This window comes from Panulirus ornatus, chromosome 2 (assembly GCF_036320965.1).
Source record: "Panulirus ornatus isolate Po-2019 chromosome 2, ASM3632096v1, whole genome shotgun sequence".
Classification (NCBI taxonomy): domain Eukaryota; kingdom Metazoa; phylum Arthropoda; class Malacostraca; order Decapoda; family Palinuridae; genus Panulirus; species Panulirus ornatus.
Window position 1 is genome coordinate 56,857,890 of NC_092225.1, and position 24,998 is coordinate 56,882,887.

Here is a 24,998-nt window from a genome sequence, read left to right on the forward strand (position 1 = left end):
ATACCCCTATAATGGCCATGGTGAATGGCTGTGACCCTACACTGCCTAGGACTAGTGACTGTGACCCTACACTGCATGGGTGAGTGGCTGTGACCCTACACTATCTAGGGTGAGTGGCTGTGACCCTACACTATCTAGGGTGAGTGGCTGTGACCTTACACTGCCTAGGGTGAGTGGCTGTGGCGCTACACTGCCTCAGAAGAGTGTCAGTGTTCATTCAGTGCCCCAAATGAGATACATCGTCTCTACTAGACTGGATGACAGAGTCTTAAACCCACAACCCAACACAGAGCTTCATACCGGTACCATTCTTATAATGGCCACGACTTCGGCTGAAAAGTCATCACTATTAAGTCTTCTTTCGTGCATAAAGAAGATATGAGATAATATTCTAACAGTCATCTCCAGACTTGGGAGAAAATTCACATGTCCAATAGTGATTTCAGAGCCAATGGTGAGAAGGAAGCGAACACAGGGAGCATCTGAGACCCGAATATTGACATCGTAGTTCATACAATGGCTTGATTACCCAAGAGCCATTTTCCACTCTAATATTAATGTATGCGTAGCTATTTGTGATTATATTTTTCCTTTTAGTTTTTCATTATTTTCTCCTTCCCCTGATCCCGTAATGAATGAATACGAGCTGACAGATGACTTGATATTACTGTTGTATTTTGTCATCTCTATAAAAGAGTTTACAAAGGTAATTTGGTGTAACCTTTATCAACACTCTTGTTTTCCTGCAGCTTAAATCTTTCTAAATTCTATCACCGCTAAACGTTTTATCAATAAGGGAAACCTTTTCAACCTAATTTGTAGTTTTTGTGCATTGCATCAATCATTTTCATAATATAGGACTGTGCTTTATCTTGGGTAATGCTATTTTAATCCGACTGATTTATGTAACTGCTAATGACTCCGTAGTGTTCAACAAGTTGCTCTTTCCACCATTAACTGTTCCATGTAATGTTCCAAGGTTTAAAGCCCGTAACGAAAGTATGGTGTTGGCTCTAGGATGGCGATGTATATAGTGAACTGCTGTCTGATGTCAGAAGATGGTATGGGGTCCTGACAGCACAAGTGTATCCTTATGTTGTAGAGAGGAAGCGATCTTTATGAAGGGAATGTAAATATGTTGTGGTGGTGGAGTGGTGATGGTGTTGTGATGGTATGTTCTGGATAATATAATAAGTTATTACATCTTGTTCGTTGTGTCATGGAGAAATATAACCTGTTGACCTTGTTAGCTCTCAGCAATACCTAGAGCATGAAACTGCTTGCCGATGCATGTTATGAAACGTGGTATAAACGAGCTCATCTGATTATCTTAATGACGTGAAGGATTTGATAAGAGATTATGAATTAGTATTGTCAAAGTTAAGTTCAACGTACCGGTAAAATGGGCATGCTGGCCAGATAATGGACATTGTGTCATTTTCCCATTTATCATTCATATTATCATCAGGTTGAGTAGGATGGTGTTAGATATACTTGCAAAGTTATCTCAAAGTTCATCTCCAAAGTGGAGCAACACAAAGAGTTTCTTGTAATCTCATAGACTTAGGCCAAACTCGATATCTGTGTGAATCAATCATGATGACTCCCAGCTAATATGTGACCTATCCCTCACTGACCACCACCCATTACCACCACCACCACCACCACAGCACCTCACTTCTACCACACTCCATGAGAAAGCCTCCCATGGATGCTCATTTTCCCTGACGCCTTTCTCCTGACCAGTGAAGTTTACGTACTAAATATACCATCCATGAGAAACGCAAAACCATGCATGAACACTCATCCATACAGGGCTCAGTTATACATAATGTAAGATTTTCAACATGAAAACTTTAGGAAATGATTATTCTATGGTGCTATATGAATTCTATATCAAATAACCCTTTTATATATGCGATGATTACATGTTACAGCGAGTCTTCGATAGCACCAGCCTGTAGAGAGAAAGTAGTTGAATATAGCATTCCATCTACTGCATCTGAACACTTAAACCACAGATCAGAAAACTGGGGTTGTGTGTGCAGGGTAGCGAGCAGGGAAGAAGCTACTGAAGTGGTATTAAATAATGACATCCTGCACGAAGATAACTACATAACCTCATCATTAATGTTATCTTAATACTCTTATTTCTTATCATCATTTTCTTGTTTATTCATTTATTCATTTATTTTGCAAACGCCTTCATTCCGCTGCTTCGAGCCAGGATCATCAGAGGCGGGCGGCCCCACACATTATGCTTCACTGTCCTCTACCCTCACACAACGTCTTCCTTCCCACCACCACCCTCACCCCTCCACCTACCCGGCCCATGGTGACGACACCTCTGGCAGTTAAATCATGATCAAGTAATGAAAAATATCATTCATCACTAGTCTTTGATATAAGCTACTTCTGTTTATATATATCTTGTATTTCCCCAACTTGGGTCAAGGAAACACCGATATCACAGGCGATGCATCAGTGAATGAGTGACGTGGTCTCACGGTCTGAGCTCAGAGAACGCCTCTGTTTACCCATGTTTGGCTTCGAACTCACGAGTTGATCATCTCAAATTCACGCGCCACAGAGAGGAAGGAGTGACGGCTCCATAACCTATAGTTAGTTCTTCCAAATCGATGTTAAGGGCCACATATAGACGTTGTGGAAACCTGTAGCAACCTCGAAATGATAAGCAAAACTCCAGGGAATGTATGATTCGAAGCAGCGAGTCGATACTCCTTCGGTTCACACCTCACAGAGAGAAGATTGACAACACTCGAAGTGGAGACGGCTGTACGTGGCAGGACGTGTTATCATAAACACGTGAGTTAGAACGTGAGAGCACGTACATGACTATTGTTCCTCACCATCATAAGGTGACAGTTACATACAGGTACGTGATTAATGGTACGTGAATACCTGCATGTGAATACAGTATGGCCTCACCACTGGTAAATTGAGGGGCCATGTGACATCCACAGTGGTGGGAGGAGGAGCACTCCAGTCTGACGTGATCGGCTGATGTCAATCAGATCTCGCTTTACTTCTGCCGGTGACATTACGACGGATGTTTTGCTGCCACTAAATGAACATGACAGCGCTTCACTCAAGACCACCTCATGATTACCTGTATGTTTATGTCGTGGCGAACAACACACAGATGACACAAGCTCTTCAGAAACTTTTACCGTTGGAACTAATGAAAGAGAGCAATCAAGCTCTCCCTCAAAACAGAACAATGGTATTCAAAGCGTTTGTTCCAAGTTCAGATAAAATTCTCACATGCCGTCATACAGGGGGGTGGAGTGGGAACTCTACGCTGGAGATGACATGCAGATCCATGATGTACTCCTAACAAATCATTATAGAGCTTTTCTTTCAATGTTTGTTGGTCGTGAGGTAGCGTCAGGAACAGACGAAGAAAAGGGCCACATCCGCTCACATCCACTTTTTTAGCTGTCATGTGTAATGCACCGAAACCACAGCTCCCCTATCCTACACATCCACAGACCTTTTCATGGCTTACCCCGGACGCTTCACGTGTCCTGGTTCAGTGTGTTAACTGGTGGTTCTCAGTACCTCCCAAGAGAATATGTTTATACACATTCTACCGATCATGCTACCGTTTCACCCCGACCGTGCACTGGTGTTATTGTCTTACAAGACATACCGTCAAATCAGAAAATTTTGGGAATCTCGCGTCACTATTATCAGATGGTTATGTTGATGATAACGTGAGACAGTCTAGAAGGGTTCTCTGCGTCAAGAATATCTATTTTTGAGAAGTGTTTCTAAGCCTCTTTTGCAGCCCCGTCATCTACAGGGAAAAGAAAAAAATACGCATAAGAAACGTTGAGACCATAAAGCTATGTAAACTCAGAAGAGACGAAAAGTCCCAAACAAACTCAAACTCACTCAAAACGTACCCAATGCTACAGACATACAGACACACCTATGCCAGAGCTTCCGACCTCACACTAAACCGAATTCGGCTGCCAGTTCGTAATAAACACCACTCGGTCACAGCGTTAATCTTGTCAGCAATCACTGATGAACCTCTTTCTGTTCTCGTTAAAGATAATCTATATTCCGAAAACATCACCAGAGCCATCTGATCACTAATAATCCGGCTTCATATTGCGTCAAATCCAGTTGGAAATTGTGATAGTATGATACAGCCTCTGGCAGTTTATCTTTCTTTTCCCCGTATTTCAGGATCATATCATCGTAAACTATTAGTTGCAGGAGGAGTTACTACGTCTGGTGAGCCTCGGATGCCGTCTGCAGCACCACCAGGTGTGATAGCGGGATATCAAGCACGACAGAGCCACACGTTCTGAACTCAGTCAGGGACGTCACCATACGACAAACGCCATGAGTTCCAGCAGCGACAGTGGGCCCAGGACAACACAGTTCCAGCAGCGACAGTGGGCCCAGGACAACACAGTTCCAGCAGCGACAGTGGGCCACGACAACACAGTTCCAGCAGCGACAGTGGGCCACGGACAACACAGTTCCAGCAGCGATAGTGGGCCAGGACAACACAGTTCCAGCAGCGACAGTGGCCCAGGACAACACAGTTCTAGAAGCGACAGTGGCCCAGGACAACACAGTTCCAGTAGCGACAGCGGCCCAGGACAACATACGTCCAGTAGCGACAGCGGGCCAGGACAACACAGTTCAAGCAGCGACAGTGGGCCAGGACAACACAGTTCCAGCTGCGAGAGTGGGGTCGGAACAACACGGCTCCAGCAAGACAAGAACTGCAGACTAGCAACATATCAGTAACACTACAGATTCCCTCATGCACTGTATACATATGTGTGTGTGTGTGTGTGTGTGTGTGTGTGTAAGTATACAGCGTTACCGGACTCTGCCCGAATGTGGTTAATCCGTGAGTGAAAAGACACCGTCAGTGGACGAAGAGGCGTACAATCTCGTCAGGGAACTTTTCACTGGCATGTTCATCATATACACTAATTCTAGCGTTGACGTGAGGCTGTCGGGAAGCGCCGTAAAAGGGGGTCATGGACTTATATGATTCATCACGATCATATCATCAATTTTCCTTAATCATTCAGCAACAATATGGACCCAACACCTACATAATGAAGCAAAGACCATCCCCCAACGCCCTCTCCTCCCAGCACAGACCAACACGTAACGCTCAGCGCAGGGAATCGCGTGACGGGCAAATTGCCTGATGATATAATATATACAAGATGGTGTGGGAGTGTGTGCTTGTGGACGGAATGTCAGCATCCCACTTGCATGTGAGGCAGACAGAACAAAAATAAAGTAACACGGGACATAAAAGGGGAACTTAACAAGTCACTGTAGCAGTGACTCACTGCACCGTTGTCACTGTAACCCTCCCTAACCATCTCTCACATCATGAATAACCCATCACCACGAATGGAGTCATCCCCTCACCACTGATCACAACACTACCCAGGTATTCTAACGTGAACGGGTGGAAAAAAAGTAGTCGGTTTAAGACGCCGTCTCCATCCAAAAGTCATTTCAACTACACTGGATATTCTAATTCTTTACAGAACTCTTTTTTCGGGGAGGAATTGCAGGAATTTGTCTATTCGTATGCAAAGCTATGCTTGGGACTATTTCCCATTGGTTTCACTTCTACTTTGGGGTGGCGTGTTAAGCCAAAAAAGTAAAAAGATTTTTTTGTTGAAGTGGAGTTCGCAAAGAGTCACCCCCCCCCCCCCCCCCCCGCTCCTTCCCGCCCATCGTGGCTCAGAAAAAGTTGTTTTATTGTCAAATTCAAGTAGCAGTGGGAGAAGGGTGTGTCAGAGAGAGAGAGAGAGAGAGAGAGAGAGAGAGAGAGAGAGAGAGAGAGAGAGAGAGAGAGAGGAGCGGAAAAAAATAGAATGGATGAGAAATATATATGTGAAGCCTGTATCCATAACGAGATCCCAACTCACACACACACACACGGTTGAAGACTTTGGTATCTGACCCTCCTGGGATGAGGAACTGAAGATGATCCTCGACCGTCTTATGTCTAGATCACATCAGTTCATAACATCAGCATCTATACTTCCCCCACCTCACACGAATCAAGAACTCGCTGACACAGATCAAAAGAAATCATTAACCACATTATGTACGGATCTTACTTAGATGAGAAATACCTAAAAATGAACGAAAACGATAAGACTATGTAGGGAAGGAAGGACCCATTGCCCGCTCTCAACGCAAAGAAGAATCGACGAAAACGCTTCCCCCCAATCTGAACCGTTTTCTGTTTGGTTATTCCGCTCACACTCCCTCCGTCCAAATGAATTTCAGGAAGATTTCTTCCTGTCAGCGGCTGTCTTCAACCATGCCTCGTTTGTTCTTAGTCAACTTAACACACACACACACACACACACACACACACACGGGCCTACGTGGTGCAGTGGTTAGCGTCACTGACCATGATGGGTCAGCACGGACCAGCCATGGGTCGGACCCACATGGGTTCGAATCCTGGGCATGACGGTCGGCCTAAACCATGACCATGTGTTCATCCTCTCCTCGCGCATGGTCGATTAATGTCGTGTGTGTGTGTGTGTGTGTGTACACATGAGTAATGTCATGATACATATATCCAATGTTAAGAAACGGGGCAACACGAGTGTACATCTCCCATCTCTCCGTCACACTCAAATGGTGATCACACACACACACACACACACACACACACGTCCCTGGGTGTATACGTGTGTGACGGGAGGAGGGTTCGACATGCTTTGTATATTTGGAAAGCCAGGGCACGAACTCCGTTTTCTTCACTAAAGTTAATATTGTTGGAGCATCACGCAAAGTTCAGCTGCAGTTAAGGCCAACAGCTGCTTGGAGTTTGGTGGCCACAGCTGCCTAGAATTGCCACAAATGTCTGCTCTCCGATCAAGATCTCTGCTTCGAAAATAAATGCATGCTTCTAAGGACGAATTACAACGATCAAAATGTTTGAAAAACACTCGTACTTCCAGATGAACAATATACAATCAGTAATGAGTAATATTCTTCAATGTGACTCAATGTAATCATTAGCAATAGCCGTGTAATCAAGACTGGCTCACTGACCTGGTAAAGCGAGTTATGTAAAGGGGTTAAACAGTGAGTCCATTACAGAAATCTTAGAACTTCAAAAAAACAGCTGAAATGATTTTGTAATTTACCCAAACGGCTGTCGCGGCTGGACCTGATCTAATCAGCTACATTAGATCTCCCAGCGGGTCTTCATTGTTCGGAAGCTGGCAAAGCTTCAACCTGATGTGTGTCCGGATAACTGAACAAGTTCTTGACGCCAGAAAGGCCGTACAGGGATAACCGCACGGAGGAACTGTAGACAATATCATGGGAACATTGCTCTATCCTTCAGACTAATTTCAAGGAGGTCGGCGAGTCAAGGGGAGTGAGAGAGAGAGAGTGTTTCTCCACCTGACTGTCCACTACATATGTCTTGGCCTTTGACAAAGAGGAGGAAGGGACGAAGGAGAGAGAGAGAGAGAGAGAGAGAGAGAGAGAGAGAGAGAGAGAGAGAGAGAGAGAGAGAGAGTGGGGGAAGAAGAGGAAGGGAGATGAAATATAACGTATGGGGAGATAGGGAGGAGTAGTAGGAGAGGAGGAAAAAGAGGTAATTTGAAAACAGGGAGGAGTTCACCACACGGCAAACTCGAGAATAGAAACTTCGATTATTTCATCATAATTAGTCCAGGTGGTAATTAAACGGTTAATATTATGAATTACAGTCTTTTGACACGAAATACTTAAATACAACATAAAATAACATCTATACACAGATTTTCATTAAAATCTGAGGAAGTTAAAAATCTGAGGAAAAAAATGCCAGGCTATAGCCTTGGATTTTTATTGATTTTGAAAAAATAGATTTTCTTAAAATGTTCAGCATAGATACTTTTATATATGCTGAATACGAATCTGTGGTCAAAATCTAAAAATTCGTATAACTACACGAGTAATTAGTATTTAAATTTTATAATTAGTCCAGGTGCTAATTAACAGGTTAATATTATGAATTACAGTCTTTTGACTCCAAATACTGAAATACCACAAAAAATAACATCAATACACATATTTTCATTAAAATCGGAGGAAGTTGGAAATCTGTGCAAAAAAAATCCAAGCCTTGGATTTTTCTTGATTTTTTTGAAAAAATAGATTTTCTTGAACTTTTCATCATTGATACTTTTATGTATGCTGAATACGAATCTGTCGTCAAAATCTAAACATTCGCATAATTAGTCAAGTAATTAGCATTTAATTTTCATCATAATTAGTCCAGGTGGTAATTAAACGGTTAATATTATGAATTACAGTCTTTTGACCGCAAATAATGAAATACTACATAAAATAACATCAATACACTTACTTTCATTAAAATCGGAGGAAGTTGAAAATCTGAGCAAAAAAAATCCAAGGCTATGGCCTTGGATTTTTTTTATTGATTTTTTTTAAAATAGATTTTCTTGAAATTTTCAGCATAGATACTGTTATGTATGCTGAATACGAATCTGTGGTCAAAATCTAAAAATTCGTATAATTACTCGAGTAATTAGTATTAAAATTTCATAATTAGTCCAGCTGCTAATTAACAGGTTAGGTTAGGTGTTAGGTTAGGTTAGTCTTTTGACTCCAAATACTGAAATACCAATTAAAATAACATCAATACACAGATTGTCATTAAAATCGGAGGAAGTTGAAAATCTGAGCCAAAAAAATTCTTGATTTTTTTGAAAAAAATATATCTTCTTGAACTTTTCATCATAGATACTTTTATGTATGTTAAATACGAATCTGTGGTAAAAATCTAAACATTCGCATAATTAGTCAAGTAATTAGCATTTAATTTTCAACATAATTACTCCAGGTGGTAATCAAACGGTTAATATTATGAATTACAGTCTTTTGACACCAAATACTAAAATACAATATAAAATAACATCTATACAGAGATTTTGAATAAAATCTGAGGAAGTTGAAAATCTGAGCACAAAAAATGGAAGGCTATTTTTCCTGATTTTTTTTGAAGCAATAGATTTTCTTGAAATTTTCAGCATAGACACTTTTATGTATACTGAATACGAATCTGTGGTCAAAATCTAAAAATTCGTATAATTACTCAAGTAATTAGTATTTAAATTTTATCAAAATTAGTCAGGTGCTAATTAACAGATTAATATTATGAATTACAGTCTTTTACTCCAAATACTTAGATACCGCATAAAATAACATGTATACACAGATTTCCAATAAAATCTGAGGAAGTTGAAAATCTGAGCAAAAAAAAACTAGGCTATAGCCTTGGATTTTTCTTGATTTTTTGTGATAAAATAGATTTTCTTGAAATGTTCAGCATGAATACTTTTATGTATGCTGAATACGAATCTGTGGTGAAAATCTAAAAATTCGTATAATTACTTGAGCAATTAGTATTTAAATTTTATAATTAGTCCAGGTGCTAATTAAACGCTTAATATTATGAATTAGAGTCTTCTGACTCCAAATACTAAAATACCAATTAAGATAACATCAATACACATATTTTCATTAAAATCGGAGGAAGCTGAAAATCTGAGCAAAAAAAATCCTTGGCTATAGCCTTGAATTTTTCTTGATTTTTTTTTTTTGATAAAATAGATTTTCTTAAAATTTTCAGCATACATAATTTTCTATATGCTAAATACGAATCTGTGGTCAAAATTTAAAATATCTTAATTAGTCCAGTTGCTAATTAACCGGTTAACATCAAGAAATACAATCTTTTGACTCCAAATAACTAAATACCAATTAAAATAACATCAATACACAGATTTCATTAAAATCGGAGGAAGTTGAAAATCTGAGCAAAAAAAATCCTAGGCTTGGATTTTTCTTGATTTTTTGAAAAAAATAGATTTTCTTTTATTTTCATTATAGATACTTTTATGTATGCTGAATACGAATCTGATGTAAAAATCTAAACATTCGCATAATTAGTCTAGTAATTAGCATTTAATTTTAATCATAATTAGTCCAGGTGGTAATCAAACGGTTAATATGTATTACAGAGTTTTGACTCCAAATACGTAAATACAATATAAAATAACATCTATACAGAGATTTTCATTAAAATATGACTAAGTTGAAAATCTGAGCAAAAAAAAAAAAAAAAAATGCAAGGCTATAGCCTTGGATTTTTCTTGATTTTTTGAAAATAGATTTTCTTGAATTTTTCAGCATAGATACTTTTATGTATGCTGAATACGAATCTGTGGTCAAAATCTAAAAATTCGTATAATGACTCGAGTAATTAGTATTTAAATTTTATCAAAATTAGTCCAAGTGCTAATTAACAGGTTAATATTATGAATTACAGTCGTTTGACTCCAAATACTTAAATACCAAATAGAATAACATGAATACACAGATTTTCATTAAAATCTGAGGAAGTTGAAAATATAGCAAAAAAAAAAAAGAAAAAAAATGCAAGGCTATAGCCTTGGATTTTTCTTGATTTTTTGGTTGAAATAGATTTTCTTGAATTGTTCAGCATATATAATTTTATGTATGCTGAATAAGCATCTGTGGTGAAAATCTAAAAATTCGTATAATTACTCGAGTAATTAGTATCTAAATTTTATAATTCGTCCAGGTGCTAATTAAACGGTTAATATTATGAATTACAGTCTTTTGACTCCAAATACTGAAATACGAATTAAAATAACATCAATACACATATTTTCATGAAAATCAGAGGAAGTTGAAAATCTAAGCAAAAAAAATCCTTGGCTATATCCTTTAATTTTTCTTTAATTTTTTTGATAAAATAGATTTTTTTGAAATGTTCAGCATAGATAATTTTATGTATGCTGAATACGAGTCTGTGGCGAAAATATAAAAATTCGTATAATTACTCGAGTAATTAGTATTCAAATTTTATAATTAGTGCAGGTGCTAATTAAACGGTTAATATTATGAATTACAGTCTTTTGACTCCAAATACTGAAATACCAATCAAAATAACATAAATACACAGATTTTCATTAGAATCGGAGGAAGTTGAAAATCTGAGCATAAAAAATCTTTGGCCTTGGATTTTTCTTGATTTTTTTGATAAAATAGATTTTCTGGAAATTTTCAGCATACGTAACTTTCTACATGCTAAATACGAATCTGTGGTCAAAATTTAAAAGTTCGCATAATTAGTCGAGTAATTACCATTTACATTTTATCTTAATTAGTCCTGGTGCTAATTAACCAGTTAACATAAGGAATTACAGTCTTTTGACTCCAAATAATTAAATACCATATAAAATAGTATCTATACACAGATTGTCATTAAAATCTGAGGAAGTTGAAAATCTGAGAAAAAAAAATGACTAGGATTTTTCTTGATTTTTTTTTGAAAAAATAGATTTTCTTGAAATTTTCAGCATAGATACTTTTATGTATGCTGAATACGAATCTGTGGTCAAAATCTAAAAATTCGTATAATTACTCGAGTAATTAGTATTTGAATTATATCATAATTAGTCCAGGTGCTATCTAACCGGTTAATATTATGAATTACAGTCTTTTGACTCTAAATACTGAAATACCAATTAAAATAACATCAATACACAGATTTTCATTAAAATCGGAGGAAGTTGAAAATCTAAGCAAAAAAAAAAAAAAAAATCCTTGGATTTTTCTTGATTTTTTTGAAAAAATAGATTTTCTTGAAATTTTCATCATAGATACTTTTATGTATGCTGAATACGAATCTGTGGTCAAAATCTTAAAATTCGTATAATTACTCGAGTAATTGGTATTTAGAATTTATAATTAGTCCAGGTGCTAATTAAACGGTTAATATTATGAATTACAGTCTTTTCACTACAAATACTTAAATATAACATAAAATGATATCTATACCCAGATTTTCATTAAAATCTGAGGAAGTTGAAAATCTGAGCAAAAAAAATGCCTTGGATTTTTCTTGATTTTTTTCATAAAATAGATTTTCTTCAAATGTTCAGCATAGATACGTTTATGTATGCTGAATACGAATCTGTGGTGAAAATCTGAAAATTCGTATAATTACTCGAGTAATTAGTATTTGAATTTTATAATTAGTGCAGGTGCTAATTAAACGGTTAATATTATGAATTACAGCCTTTTGACTCCAAATACTTAAATACCAATGAAAATAACATCAATGCAAATATTTTCATTAAAATCTGAGGAAGTTGAAAATCTGAGCAATAAAAATGCCTTGGATTTTTCTTGATTTTTTTGAGAAAATAGATTTTCTTGAAATGTTCAGCATAGATACTTTTATGTATGCTGAATACGAATCTGTGGTGAAAATCTAAAAATTCGTATAATTACTCGAGTAATTAGTATTTAAATTTCATAGTTAGTGCAGGTGCTAATTAAACGGTTAATATTATGAATTACAGTCTTTTAACTCCAAATAATTAAATACCATGTAAAATAGTATCTATACACAGATTTTCATGAAAATCTAAGGAAGTTGAAAATCTGATTAAAAAAAAAAATGCAGTCTAGCCTTGGATTTTTCTTGATTTCTGTATGCTGAATACGAATCTGTGGTCAAAATCTAAAAATTCGTACATTTACTCGAGTAATTAGTATTTGAATTATATCATAATTAGTCCAGGTGCTAACTAACCGGTTAATATTATCAATTACAGTCTTTTTACTATAAATAATAAAATACCAATTAAAATAACATCAATACACAGATTTTCATTACAATTGGAATAAGTTGAAAATCCGAGCAAAAAAAAATCCTAGGCTATAGCCATGGATTTTTCTTGATTTTTTTGAAAAAATAGATTTTCTTGAAATTTTCATCATAGATAATTTTATGTATGCGGAATACGAGTCTGTGGTAAAAATCAAAACATTCGCATAATTAGTCAAGTAATTAGCATTTAATTTTCACCATAATTAGTCCAGGTGGTACTTAAACGGTTAATATGAATTACAGTCTTTTGACTCCAAATACTGAAATACCAATCAAAATAACATCAATACACAGATTTTCATCAAAATTGGAGGAAGTTGAAAATCTGAGGAAAAAATATCCTAGGCTATAGCCTTGGATTTTTCTTGATTTTTTTTTAAATAGATTTTCTTGAATTTTTCAGCATAGATACTTTTATGTATGCTGAATACGAAATTTAGAAATTCGTATAATTACTCGAGTAATTAGTATTTGAATTATATCAATTAGACAGGTGGTAATTAATCGGTTAATATTATGAATTACAGTCTTTTCACTGTAAATACTTAAATACCAATTAAAATAATATCAATAAACAGATTTTCAATAAAATCGGAGGAAGTTGAAAATTTGAGCAAAAAAATCCTAGCCTTGTATTTTTCTTGATTTTTTTGAGGATATAAGTTTTCTTGAAATTTTCATCATAGATACTTTTATGTATGCTGAATATGAATCTGTGGTCAAAATCTAACAATTCGTATATTTACTAGAGTAATTAGAATTTGAATTATATCATAATTAGTCCAGGTGCTAATTAACCGGTTAATATTATGAATTACAGTCTTTTGACTCTAAATAATAAAATACCAATTAAAATAACATCAATACACAGATTTTCATTACAATCAGAAGAAGTTGAAAATCCGAGCAAAAAAAATCCTAGGCTATAGCCAGGGATTTTTCTTGATTTTTTGGATGAAATAGATTTATGTATGCTGAATACGAGTCTTTGGTAAAAATCTAAACATTCGCATAATTGGTCAAGTAATTAGCATTTAATTTTCATCATAATTAGTCCAGGTGCTAATTAATAGGTTAATATTATGAATTACAGTCTTTTGACTGTAAATACTGAAATACCAATTAAAATAACATCAATAAACAGATTTTCATTAAAATCGAAGGAAGTTGTAAATATGAGAAAAATAAATCCTAGGCGATAGCGTAGGATTTTTCTTGATTTTTTTGAAAAATAGATTTTCTTGAAATTTTCATCATAGATACTTTTATGCATTCTGAATACGAATCTGTGTTTTAAAAATCTAAACATCCGCATAATTATTCAAGTAATTAGCATATAATTTTCATCATAATTAGTCCAGGTGGTAATTAATCGGTTAATATGAATTACAGTCTTTTGACTCCAAATACTGAAATACCAATTAAAATAACATCAATACACAGATTTTCATTAAAATCGGAGGAAGTTGAAAATCTGAGCAAAAAAAATCCTAGGCTATTCTAGCCTTGGATTTTTCTTGATTTTTTTAAAAAAATAGATTTTCTTGAAATTTTCATCATAGATAATTTCATGTATGCGGAATACGAATCTGTGGTAAAAATCTAAACATTCGCATAATTAGTCAAATACTTAGCATTTAATTTTCATCATAATTAGTCCAGGTAGTATTTAAACGGTTTATATGTATTACAGCCTTTTGACTCCAAATACTGAAATACCCATTAAAATAACATCAATATACAGATTTTCATTAAAATCGGAGGAAGATGAAAATCTGGATTTTTCTTGATTTTTTTTGAAAGAATAGATTTTCTTCAAATTTTCATCATAGATACTTTTCTATATGCTGAATACGAATCTGTGGTCATAATCTAAACATTCGCATAATTACTCGAGATATTAGTATTTGAATTATATCATAATTAGTCCAGGTGCTAATTAAGCAGTTAATATTATGAATTACAGTATTTTGACTATAAATAATGAAATACCAATTAAAATAACATCAATACACAGATTTTCATTACAATCGGAAGAAGTTGAAAATTAGAGCAAAAAAAATCCTAGGCTATATATAGCCTGGGATTTTTCTTGATTTTTTGAAAAAAATAGATTTTCTTGAATTTTTCATCATAGATACTTTTATGTATGCTGAATACGAATCTGTGGTCAAAATTTAAAAATTCGTATAATTACTCGAGTAATTAGTATTTGAATTATATCAATTATTCCAGGTGCTAATTAATCGGTTAATATTATGAATTACAGTCTTTTGACTGTAAATACTGAAATACCAATTAAAAAAACATCATTAAAAAGATTTTCATTAAAATCGGACTAAGTTTAAAATCTGAGCAAAAAAAATCCTAAACCTTAGATTTTTCGTGATTTTTTTGATGTAGATTTTCTTGAAATTTTTATCATACATACTTTTATGTATGCTGAACACGAATCTGTGTTTTAAAAATCTAAACATTCGAATAATTAGTCAAGTATTTAGCATTTAATTTTCATCATAATGAGTCCAGGTGGTATTTAAAAGGTTAATATGAAATACAATCTTTTGACTCCAAATACTGAAATACCAATTAAAATAACATGAAGACACAGATTTTCATTAAAATGGGAGGAAGTTGAATATCTGAGCAAAAAATATCCTAGGCTATAGACAGGATTTTTCTTGATTTTTTTGAAAAAATAGATTTTCTTGAATTTTTCAGCATAGATACTTTTATGTATGCTGAATACGAATCTGTGGTCAAAATTTAAAAATTCGTATAATTACTCGAGTAATTAGAATTTGAATTATATCATAATTAGTTCAGGTGCTAATTAATCGGTTAATATTATGAATTACTGTCTTTTGACTGTAAATACTGAAATACCAATTAAAATAACATCAATAATCAGATTTTCATTAAAATCGGAGGAAGTTGAAAATCTGAGCCAAAAAAACCTAGGCTATAGCCTGGAATTTTTGTTGATTTTTTGAAAAAATAGATTTTCTTGAAATTTTCATCATAGATACTTTTATGTATGCTTAATACGAGTCTGTGGTAAAAATCTAAACATTCGCATAATTAATCAAGTAAATAGCATTTAATTTTCATCATAATTAGTCCAGGTGGTATCTAAACGGTTAATATGAATTACAGTCTTTTGACTCTAAATACTGAAATACCAATTAAAATAATATCAAAACACAGATTTTCATTAAAATCGGAGGAAGTTGAATATCTGAGCAAAAAAAATCCTAGGCCTTGGATTTGTCTTGATTTTTTTGAGAAAATAGATTTTCTTGAAATTTTCATCATAGATACTTTTATGTATGCTGAATAAGAATCTGTGGTCAAAATCTAAAGATTCGCATAATTACTCGAGTAATTAGTATTTGAATCATATAATTAGTACAGGTGCTAATTAACCAGTTAATATTATGCATTATAGTCTTTTGACTCTAAATACTGAAATACCAATTAAAATAACATCAATACACAGATTTTCATTAAAAGTTGAAAATCTGAGCAAAAAAAATCCTGGGCCTTGGATTTTTCTTCATTTTTTTGAAAAAATAGATTTTCTTGAATTTTTCAGCATCGATACTTTTATGTATGCTGAATACGAATCTGTGGTCAAAATTAAAAAATTCGTATAATTACTCGAGTAATTAGTATTTGAATTATATCATAATTAGTCCAGTTGCTAATTAATTCGTTAATATTATGAATTACAGTCTTTTGACTGTAAATACTGAAATAACAATAAAAATAACATCAATAAACAGATTTTCATTAAAATCGGAGGAAGTTGAAAATCTGAGCAAAAAAAATCCTTGGATTTTTCCTGATTTTTTTGAAAAAATAGATTTTCTTGAAATTCTGATCATAGATACTTTTATGCATTCTGAATACGAGTCTGTGTTTTAAAAATCTAAACATTCGCATAATTAGTGAATTAATTAGCATTTAATTTTCATCATAATCAGTCCTGGTGGTATTTAAACAGTTAATATGAATTACAGTCTTTTGACTCCAAATACTGAAATACCAATTAAAATAACATCAATACATACTGATTTTTTTTTTAAAAAATAGATTTTCTTGAATTTTCAGCATAGATACTTTTATGTATGCTAAATACAAATCTGTGGTCAAAATTTTAAAATTCGTATAATTAATCGAGTAATTAGTATTTGAATTATATCATAAATAGTCCTGGTGCTAATTAATCGATTAATATTATGAATTACAGTGTTTTGACTGTATATACTGATATACCAATTAAAATAACACCAATAAACAGATTTTCATTAAAATCGGAGGAAGTTGAAAAGCTGAGCAAAAAAAATCCTAGCCTATAGCCTTGGATTTTTCTTGATTTTTTTGAAAAAATAGATTTTCTTGAAATTTTCCTCATAGATACTTTTATGCATTCTGAATACGAATCTGTGCTTAAAAATCTAAACATCCGCATAATTAGTCAAGTAATTAGCATATAATTTTCATCATAATTAGTCCAGGTGGTAATTAAACGGTTAATATGAATTACAGTCTTTTGACTCCAAATACTGAAATACCAATTAAAATAACATCAATACACAGATTTTCATTAAAATCGGAGGAAGTTGAAAATCTGAGCAAAAAAAAATCCTAGGCTATTGCCTTGGATTTTTCTTGATTTTTTGAAAAAATAGATTTCTTGAAATATTCATCATAGATACTTTTATGTATGTTGAATACGAATCTGTGGTCAAAATTTAAAAATTCGTATAATTACTTGAGTAATTAGTATTTGAATTATTTCATAATTAGTCCAGGTGCTAATTAATCGGTTAATATTATGAATTACAGTCTTTTGACTGTAAATACTGAAATACCAATTAAAATAACATCAATACACAGATTTTCATTAAAATCGGAGGAAGTTGAAAATCTGAGCAAAAAAAATCCTAGGCTATAGCCTTGGATTTTTCTTGATTTTTTGAAAAAATAGATTTTCTTGAAATTTTCATCACAGATACTTTTATGTATGCTGAATACGAATCTGTGGTAAAAATCTAAACATTCGCATAATTAGTCAATTAATTAGCATTTAATTTTCATCATAATTAGTCCAGATGGTATTTAAACGGTTAATATGAATTACAGTCTTTTGACTCCAAATACTGAAATACCAATTAAAATAACATCAATACACAGATTTTCATTAAAATTGAAGGAAGTTGAAAATCCGAGCAAAAAAAATCCTGGGCTATATATAGCCTTGAATTTTTCTTGATTTATTGAAAAAAATAGATTTTCTTCAAATTTTCATCATAGATACTTTTATATATGCTGAATACGAATCTGTGGTCAAAATCTAAACGTTCGTATAATTACTCGAGTAATTAGCATTTGAATTATATCATAATTAGTCCAGGTGCTAATTAACCGGTTAATATTATGAATTACAGTCTTTTGACTCTAAATAATGAAATACCAATTAAAATAACATCAATACACAGATGTCATTACAATCGAAGAAGTTGAAAACCGAGCAAAAAAATCCTTGGTTTTTCTTGATTTTTTTGAAAAATATGATTTTCTTGAATTTCATCATAGATACTTCATGTATGCTGAATATGATCTGTGGTAAAAATCTAAACATTCGCATAATTGTCAAGTAATTAGTATTAATTTTCATCATAGTTCGTGGTGGTGTAATTAAACAGTTAATATGAATTACAGTCTTTTGACTCCAAAATGGAGAAGTTGAAAATCCGAGCAAAAAAAATCTGCATACTTGGATTTTTCTTGATTTTTTGAAAAAATAGATTTTCTTAATTTCTATAGATACTTTTATTCTGAAACGAATTGTGGTAAAATAAAATCGATATTATCAGTATGTTTTAATTCATAATTATCAGGGTAATTACGTTATATGAATTCAGTCTTTGACTAAAGAAATACAATAAATAACTCATACACAGATTCATTAAATCGGGAATTGAATCGAGAAAAAAATTAGGCCTGGATTTTTTTGATTTTTGAAAAATTTTGAATTTCACATGATACTTTTATGTAGCTGAATACGATCTGTGTAAATAAATTCGTAATTACAAGTAATTAGATAATTTACATAATTATCAGGATAACGTAAATGAATTACAGTTTTTGACTCAAATACTGAATACAATAAAATACATCAATCAGATTTTCATAAAATCGGAAGTTGAAATGGAAAAAATCCTAGATAGCCTGATTTTTCTTGATTTTTTTTGAAAAATAGATTTCTGATTTTACATAGATACTTTTACTGATACGAATCTTTAAATCTAAAATGATATTAGTAATAATGAATTTCATACCAATAAAATAATCAATACACAGATTTTCATTAAAATGGAGTGAAAATCTGAGCAAAAAAATCCATGGATTTTTTTATTTTAAAAATAGATTTCTTGAATTTTCATCATGATACTTTTATGTATGCTGAATAGAATCTGTGTTTTAAAAATCTAAAGATTCGCATAATTAGTCAAGTAATTAGCATTTAATTTTCATCATAATTAGTCCAGGTGGTAATTAAACGGTTAATATGAATTACAGTCTTTTGACTCCAAATACTGAAATACCAATTAAAATAACATCAATACACAGATTTTCATTAAAATCGGAGGAAGTTGAAAATCTGAGCAAAAAAAATCCTAGGCTAGTAGCCTTGGATTTTTCTTGATTTTTTTGAAAAAATAGATTTTCTTGAAATTTTCATCATAGATACTTTTATGCATTCTGAATACGAATCTGTGCTTTAAAAATCTAAACATTCGCATAATTAGTCAAGTAATTAGCATATAATTTTCATCATAATTAGTCCAGGTGGTAATTAACGGTTAATATGAATTACAGTCTTTTGACTCCAAATACTGAAATAACAATTAAAATAACATCAATACACAGATTTTCATTAAAATCGGAGGAAGTTGAAAATCTGAGCAAAAAAAATCCTAGGCTATTATAGCCTTGGATTTTTCTTGATTTTTTTTGAAAAAATAGATTTTCTTGAATTTTCATCATAGATACTTTTATGTATGCTGAATACGATCTGTGTGAAAAATCTAAACATTCCATAATTAGTCATGTAATTAGCATTTAATTTTCATAATTAGTCCAGGTGGTATTAAACGGTTAATATGATGTACAGTCTTTTGACCCAAATACTGAAATACAATTAAAATAACATCAATACACAAGATTTTCATTAAAATCGGAGGAAGTTAAAACTAGGAAAAAAATCTAGGGATTTTTTGATAAAAATAGATTTCTTGAATTTTTTCATAGATCTTTATGTATTTTGAATACGAATGTGTAAAATCTAAAATTCGATAATGATCAGTAATTAGTATTTGAATTATTCATAATTATTCAGGTGTAATTAAACGGTTAATATGAATTAAGTCTTTGACTGAAATACTGAATACAATTAATAAACATCAATACACAGATTTCATTAAATCGGAGGAAGTTGAAAATTGAGCAAAAATATCCTAGGTTATGCTTGATTTTTCTTGATTTTTTGAAAATAGATTTTTTGAATTTTTCATCATAGATACTTTTATGTATGCTGAATACGAATCTGTGGTCAAAATCTAAAAATTCGTATAATTACTCGAGTAATTAGTATTTAATATATCATAATTAGTCCAGGTGTATTTAAACGGTTAATATGAATTACAGTCTTTTGACTCCAAATACTGATAATACCAATTAAAATAACATCAATACACAGATTTTCAATTAAAATCGGAGGAAGTTTGAAAAATCTAGCAAAAAAGAATCCTAGGCTTGGTTTTTCCTTGATTTTTTGAAAAAATAAGATTATCTTGAAATTTCAGATCATAGATACTTTTAAGTATGCTGAATACGAATCTGTGGTAAAAATCTAAATATTCGCATAATTAGTCAAGTAATTAGCATTTAATTTTCATCATAATTAGTCCAGGTGGTATTTAAACTGTTAATATGAATTACAGTCTTTTGACTTCAAATACTGAAATACCAATTAAAATAACATCAATACACAGATTTTCATTAAAATTGGAGGAAGTTGAAAATCCGAGCAAAAAAATCCTAGCCCTTGGATTTTTCTTGATTTTTTTGAAAAATAGATTTTCTTCAAATTTTCATCATAGATACTTTTATATATGCTGAATACGAATCTGTGGTCAAAATCTAAACATTCGTATAATTACTCGAGTAATTAGTATTTGAATTATATCATAGTTAGTCCAGGTGCTAATTAACCGGTTAATATTATGAATTACAGTCTTTTGACTCTAAATAATGAAATACCAATTAAAATAACATCAATACACAGATTGTCATTACAATCGGAAGAAGTTGAAAATCCGAGCAAAAAAAATCCTTGGATTTTTCTTGATTTTTTTTGAAAAAATAGATTTTCTTGAATTTTCATCATAGATACTTTCATGTATGCTGAATACGAGTCTGTGGTAAAAATCTAAACATTCGCATAATTAGTCAAGTAATTAGCATTTAATTTTCATCATAGTTAGTCCAGGTGGTAATTAAGCGGTTAATATGAATTACAGTCTTTTGACTCCAAATACTGAAATACCAATTAAAATAACGTCAATACACAGATTTTAATTAAAATCGGAGGAAGTTGAAAATCTGAGCAAAAAATATCCTAGGCCTGGGATTTTTCTTGATTTTTTTGAAAAAATAGATTTTCTTGAATTTTTCAGCATTGATACTTTTATGTATGCTGAATATGAATCTGTGGTCAAATTGTAAAAATTCGTATAATTACTCGAGTAATTAGTATTTGAATTATATCATAATTAATCCAGGTGCTAATTAATCGATTAATATTATGAATTACAGTCTTTTGACTGTAAATACTGAAATAACAATAAAAATAACATCATTAAACAGATTTTCATTAAAATCGGAGGAAGTTGAAAATCTGAGCAAAAAAAAATCCTAGGCTATAGCCTTGGATTTTTCTTGATTTTTTTGAAAAAATAGATTTTCTTGAAATTCTGATCATAGATACTTTTATGCATTCTGAATACGAATCTGTGTTTTAAAAATCTAAACATTCGCAAAATTAGTTAATTAATTAGCATATAATTTTCATCATAATTAGTCGAGGTGGTAATTAAACGGTTAATATGAATTACAGTCTTTTGACTCCAAATACTGAAATACCAATTAAAATAACATTAATACACAGATTTTCATTAAAATTGGAGGAAGTTGAAAATCCGAGCAAAAAAAATCCTAGGATTTTTCTTGATTTTTTTTGAAAAAATAGATTTCCTTCAAATTTTCATCATAGATACTTTTATATATGCTGAATACGAATCTGTGGTCAAAATCTAAAAATTCGTATAATTACTCGAGTAATTAGTATTTGAATTATATCATAATTAATCCAGGTGCTAATTAACCGGTTAATATTATGAATTACAGTCTTTTGACTCTAAATAATGAAATACCAATTAAAATAACATCAATACACAGATTTTCATTACAATCGGAAGAAGTTGAAAATCCGAGCAAAAAAAATCCTAGGCTATAGCCTTGGATTTTTTTTGATTTTTTTTGAAAAAATAGATTTTCTTGAAATTTTCATCATAGATACTTTTATGTATGCTGAATACGAGTCTGTGGTAAAAATCAAAACATTCGCATAATTAGTCAAGTAATTAGCATTTAATTTTCACCATAATTAGTCCAGGTGGTAATTAAACGGTTAATATGAATTACAGTGTTTTGACTCCAAATACTGAAATACCAATTAAAATAACATCAATACACAGATTTTCATTAAAATCGGAGGAAGTTGAAAATCTGAGCAAAAAATATCCTAGGCTATAGCCTTGGATTTTTCTTGATTTTTTTGAAAAAATAGATTTTCTTGAATTTTCAGCATAGATACTTTTATGTATGCTGAATACGAATCTGTGGTCAAAATTTAAAAATTCGTATAATTACTCGAGTAATTAGTATTTGAATTATATCATAATAGTCCAGGTGCTAATTAATCGGTTAATATTATGAATTACAGTCTTTTGACTGTAAATACTGAAATACCAATTAAAATAACATCAATAAATAGATTTTCATTAAAATCGGAGGAAGTTGAAAATCTGAGCAAAAAAAATCCTAGGTTATATATAGCCTTGGATTTTTCTTGATTTTTTTTGAAAAAATAGATTTTCTTGAAATTTTGATCATAGATACTTTTATGCATTCTGAATACGAATCTGTTTTAAAAATCTAAACATCCGCATAATTAGTCAAGTAATTAGCATATAATTTTCATCATAATTAGTCCAGGTGGTAATTAAACGGTTAATATGAATTACAGTCTTTTGACTCCAAATACTGAAATACCAATTAAAATAACATCAATACACAGATTTTCATTAAAATCGGAGGAAGTTGAAAATCTGAGCAAAAAAAAATCCTAGGCTATAGCCTTGGATTTTTCTTGATTTTTTTGAAAAATAGATTTTCTTGAAATTTTCATCATAGATACTTTTATGTATGCTGAATACGAATCTGTGGTAAAAATCTAAACATTCGCATAATTAGTCAAGTAATTAGCATTTAATTTTCATCATAATTAGTCCAGGTGGTAATTAAACGGTTAATATGAATTACAGTCTTTTGACTCCAAATACTGAAATACCAATTAAAATAACATCAATACACAGATTTTCATTAAAATCGGAGGAAGTTGAAAATCTGAGCAAAAAAAATCCTAGGCTATAGCCTTGGATTTTTCTTGATTTTTTTGAAAAATAGATTTTCTTGAAATTTTCATCATAGATACTTTTATGTATGCTGAATACGAATCTGTGGTCAAAATCTAAAAATTCGTATAATTACTCGAGTAATTAGTATTTGAATTATATCATAATTAGTCCAGGTGCTAATTAACCGGTTAATATTATGAATTACAGTCTTTTGACTCTAAATACTGAAATACCAATTAAAATAACATCAATACACAGATTTTCATTAAAATCGGAGGAAGTTGAAAATCTGAGCAAAAAAAATCCTAGGCTATAGCCTTGGATTTTTCTTGATTTTTTTGAAAAAATAGATTTTCTTGAAATTTTCATCATAGATACTTTTATGTATGCTGAATACGAATCTGTGGTAAAAATCTAAACATTCGCATAATTAGTCAAGTAATTAGCATTTAATTTTCATCATAATTAGTCCAGGTGGTAATTAAACGGTTAATATGAATTACAGTCTTTTGACTCCAAATACTGAAATACCAATTAAAATAACATCAATACACAGATTTTCATTAAAATCGGAGGAAGTTGAAAATCTGAGCAAAAAAAATCCTAGGCTATAGCCTTGGATTTTTCTTGATTTTTTTTGAAAAAATAGATTTTCTTGAAATTTTCATCATAGATACTTTTATGTATGCTGAATACGAATCTGTGGTCAAAATCTAAAAATTCGTATAATTACTCGAGTAATTAGTATTTGAATTATATCATAATTAGTCCAGGTGCTAATTAACCGGTTAATATTATGAATTACAGTCTTTTGACTCTAAATACTGAAATACCAATTAAAATAACATCAATACACAGATTTTCATTAAAATCGGAGAAGTTGAAAATCTGAGCAAAAAAATCCTAGGCTATAGCCTTGGATTTTTCTTGATTTTTTTGAAAAAATAGATTTTCTTGAAATTTTCATCATAGATACTTTTATGTATGCTGAATACGAATCTGTGGTAAAAATCTAAACATTCGCATAATTAGTCAAGTAATTAGCATTTAGCTTTCATCATAGTCCAGGTGGTAATTAAACGGTTAATATGAATTACAGTCTTTTGACTCCAAATACTGAAATACCAATTAAAATAGCATCAATACACAGATTTTCATTAAAATCGGATGAAGTTGAAAATCCGAGCAAAAAAAAAAAAAAATCCTTGGATTTTTCTTGATTTTTTTTGATGAAATAGATATTCTTGAAATTTTCATCATAGACACTTTTATGTATGCTGAATACGAATCTGTGGTCAAAATCTAAACATTCGTAGAATTAGTCGAGTAATTAGTATTTGAATTATATCATAATTAGTACAAGTGCTAATTAACCAGTTAATATTATGAATTACAGTCTTTTGACTCTAAATACTGAAATACCAAATAAAATAACATGAATACACAGATTTTCATTCAAATCGGAG

General features: G+C 31.8%; 1 protein-coding gene across 1 annotated transcript in view; it reads right to left on the reverse strand.

Moving 5' to 3' along the window:
* Positions 1 to 4,915: 4,915 nt before the first annotated feature.
* LOC139752223 (uncharacterized) overlaps positions 4,916 to 24,998 on the reverse strand; it is a 42,818-nt gene continuing 22,735 nt past the window's right edge. Inside the window, exon 3 of the mRNA XM_071668242.1 lies at positions 4,916 to 5,002. Within this exon, the coding sequence (XP_071524343.1) occupies positions 4,916 to 5,002 (87 nt within the window). The remainder of the gene's footprint in view (positions 5,003 to 24,998) is intronic.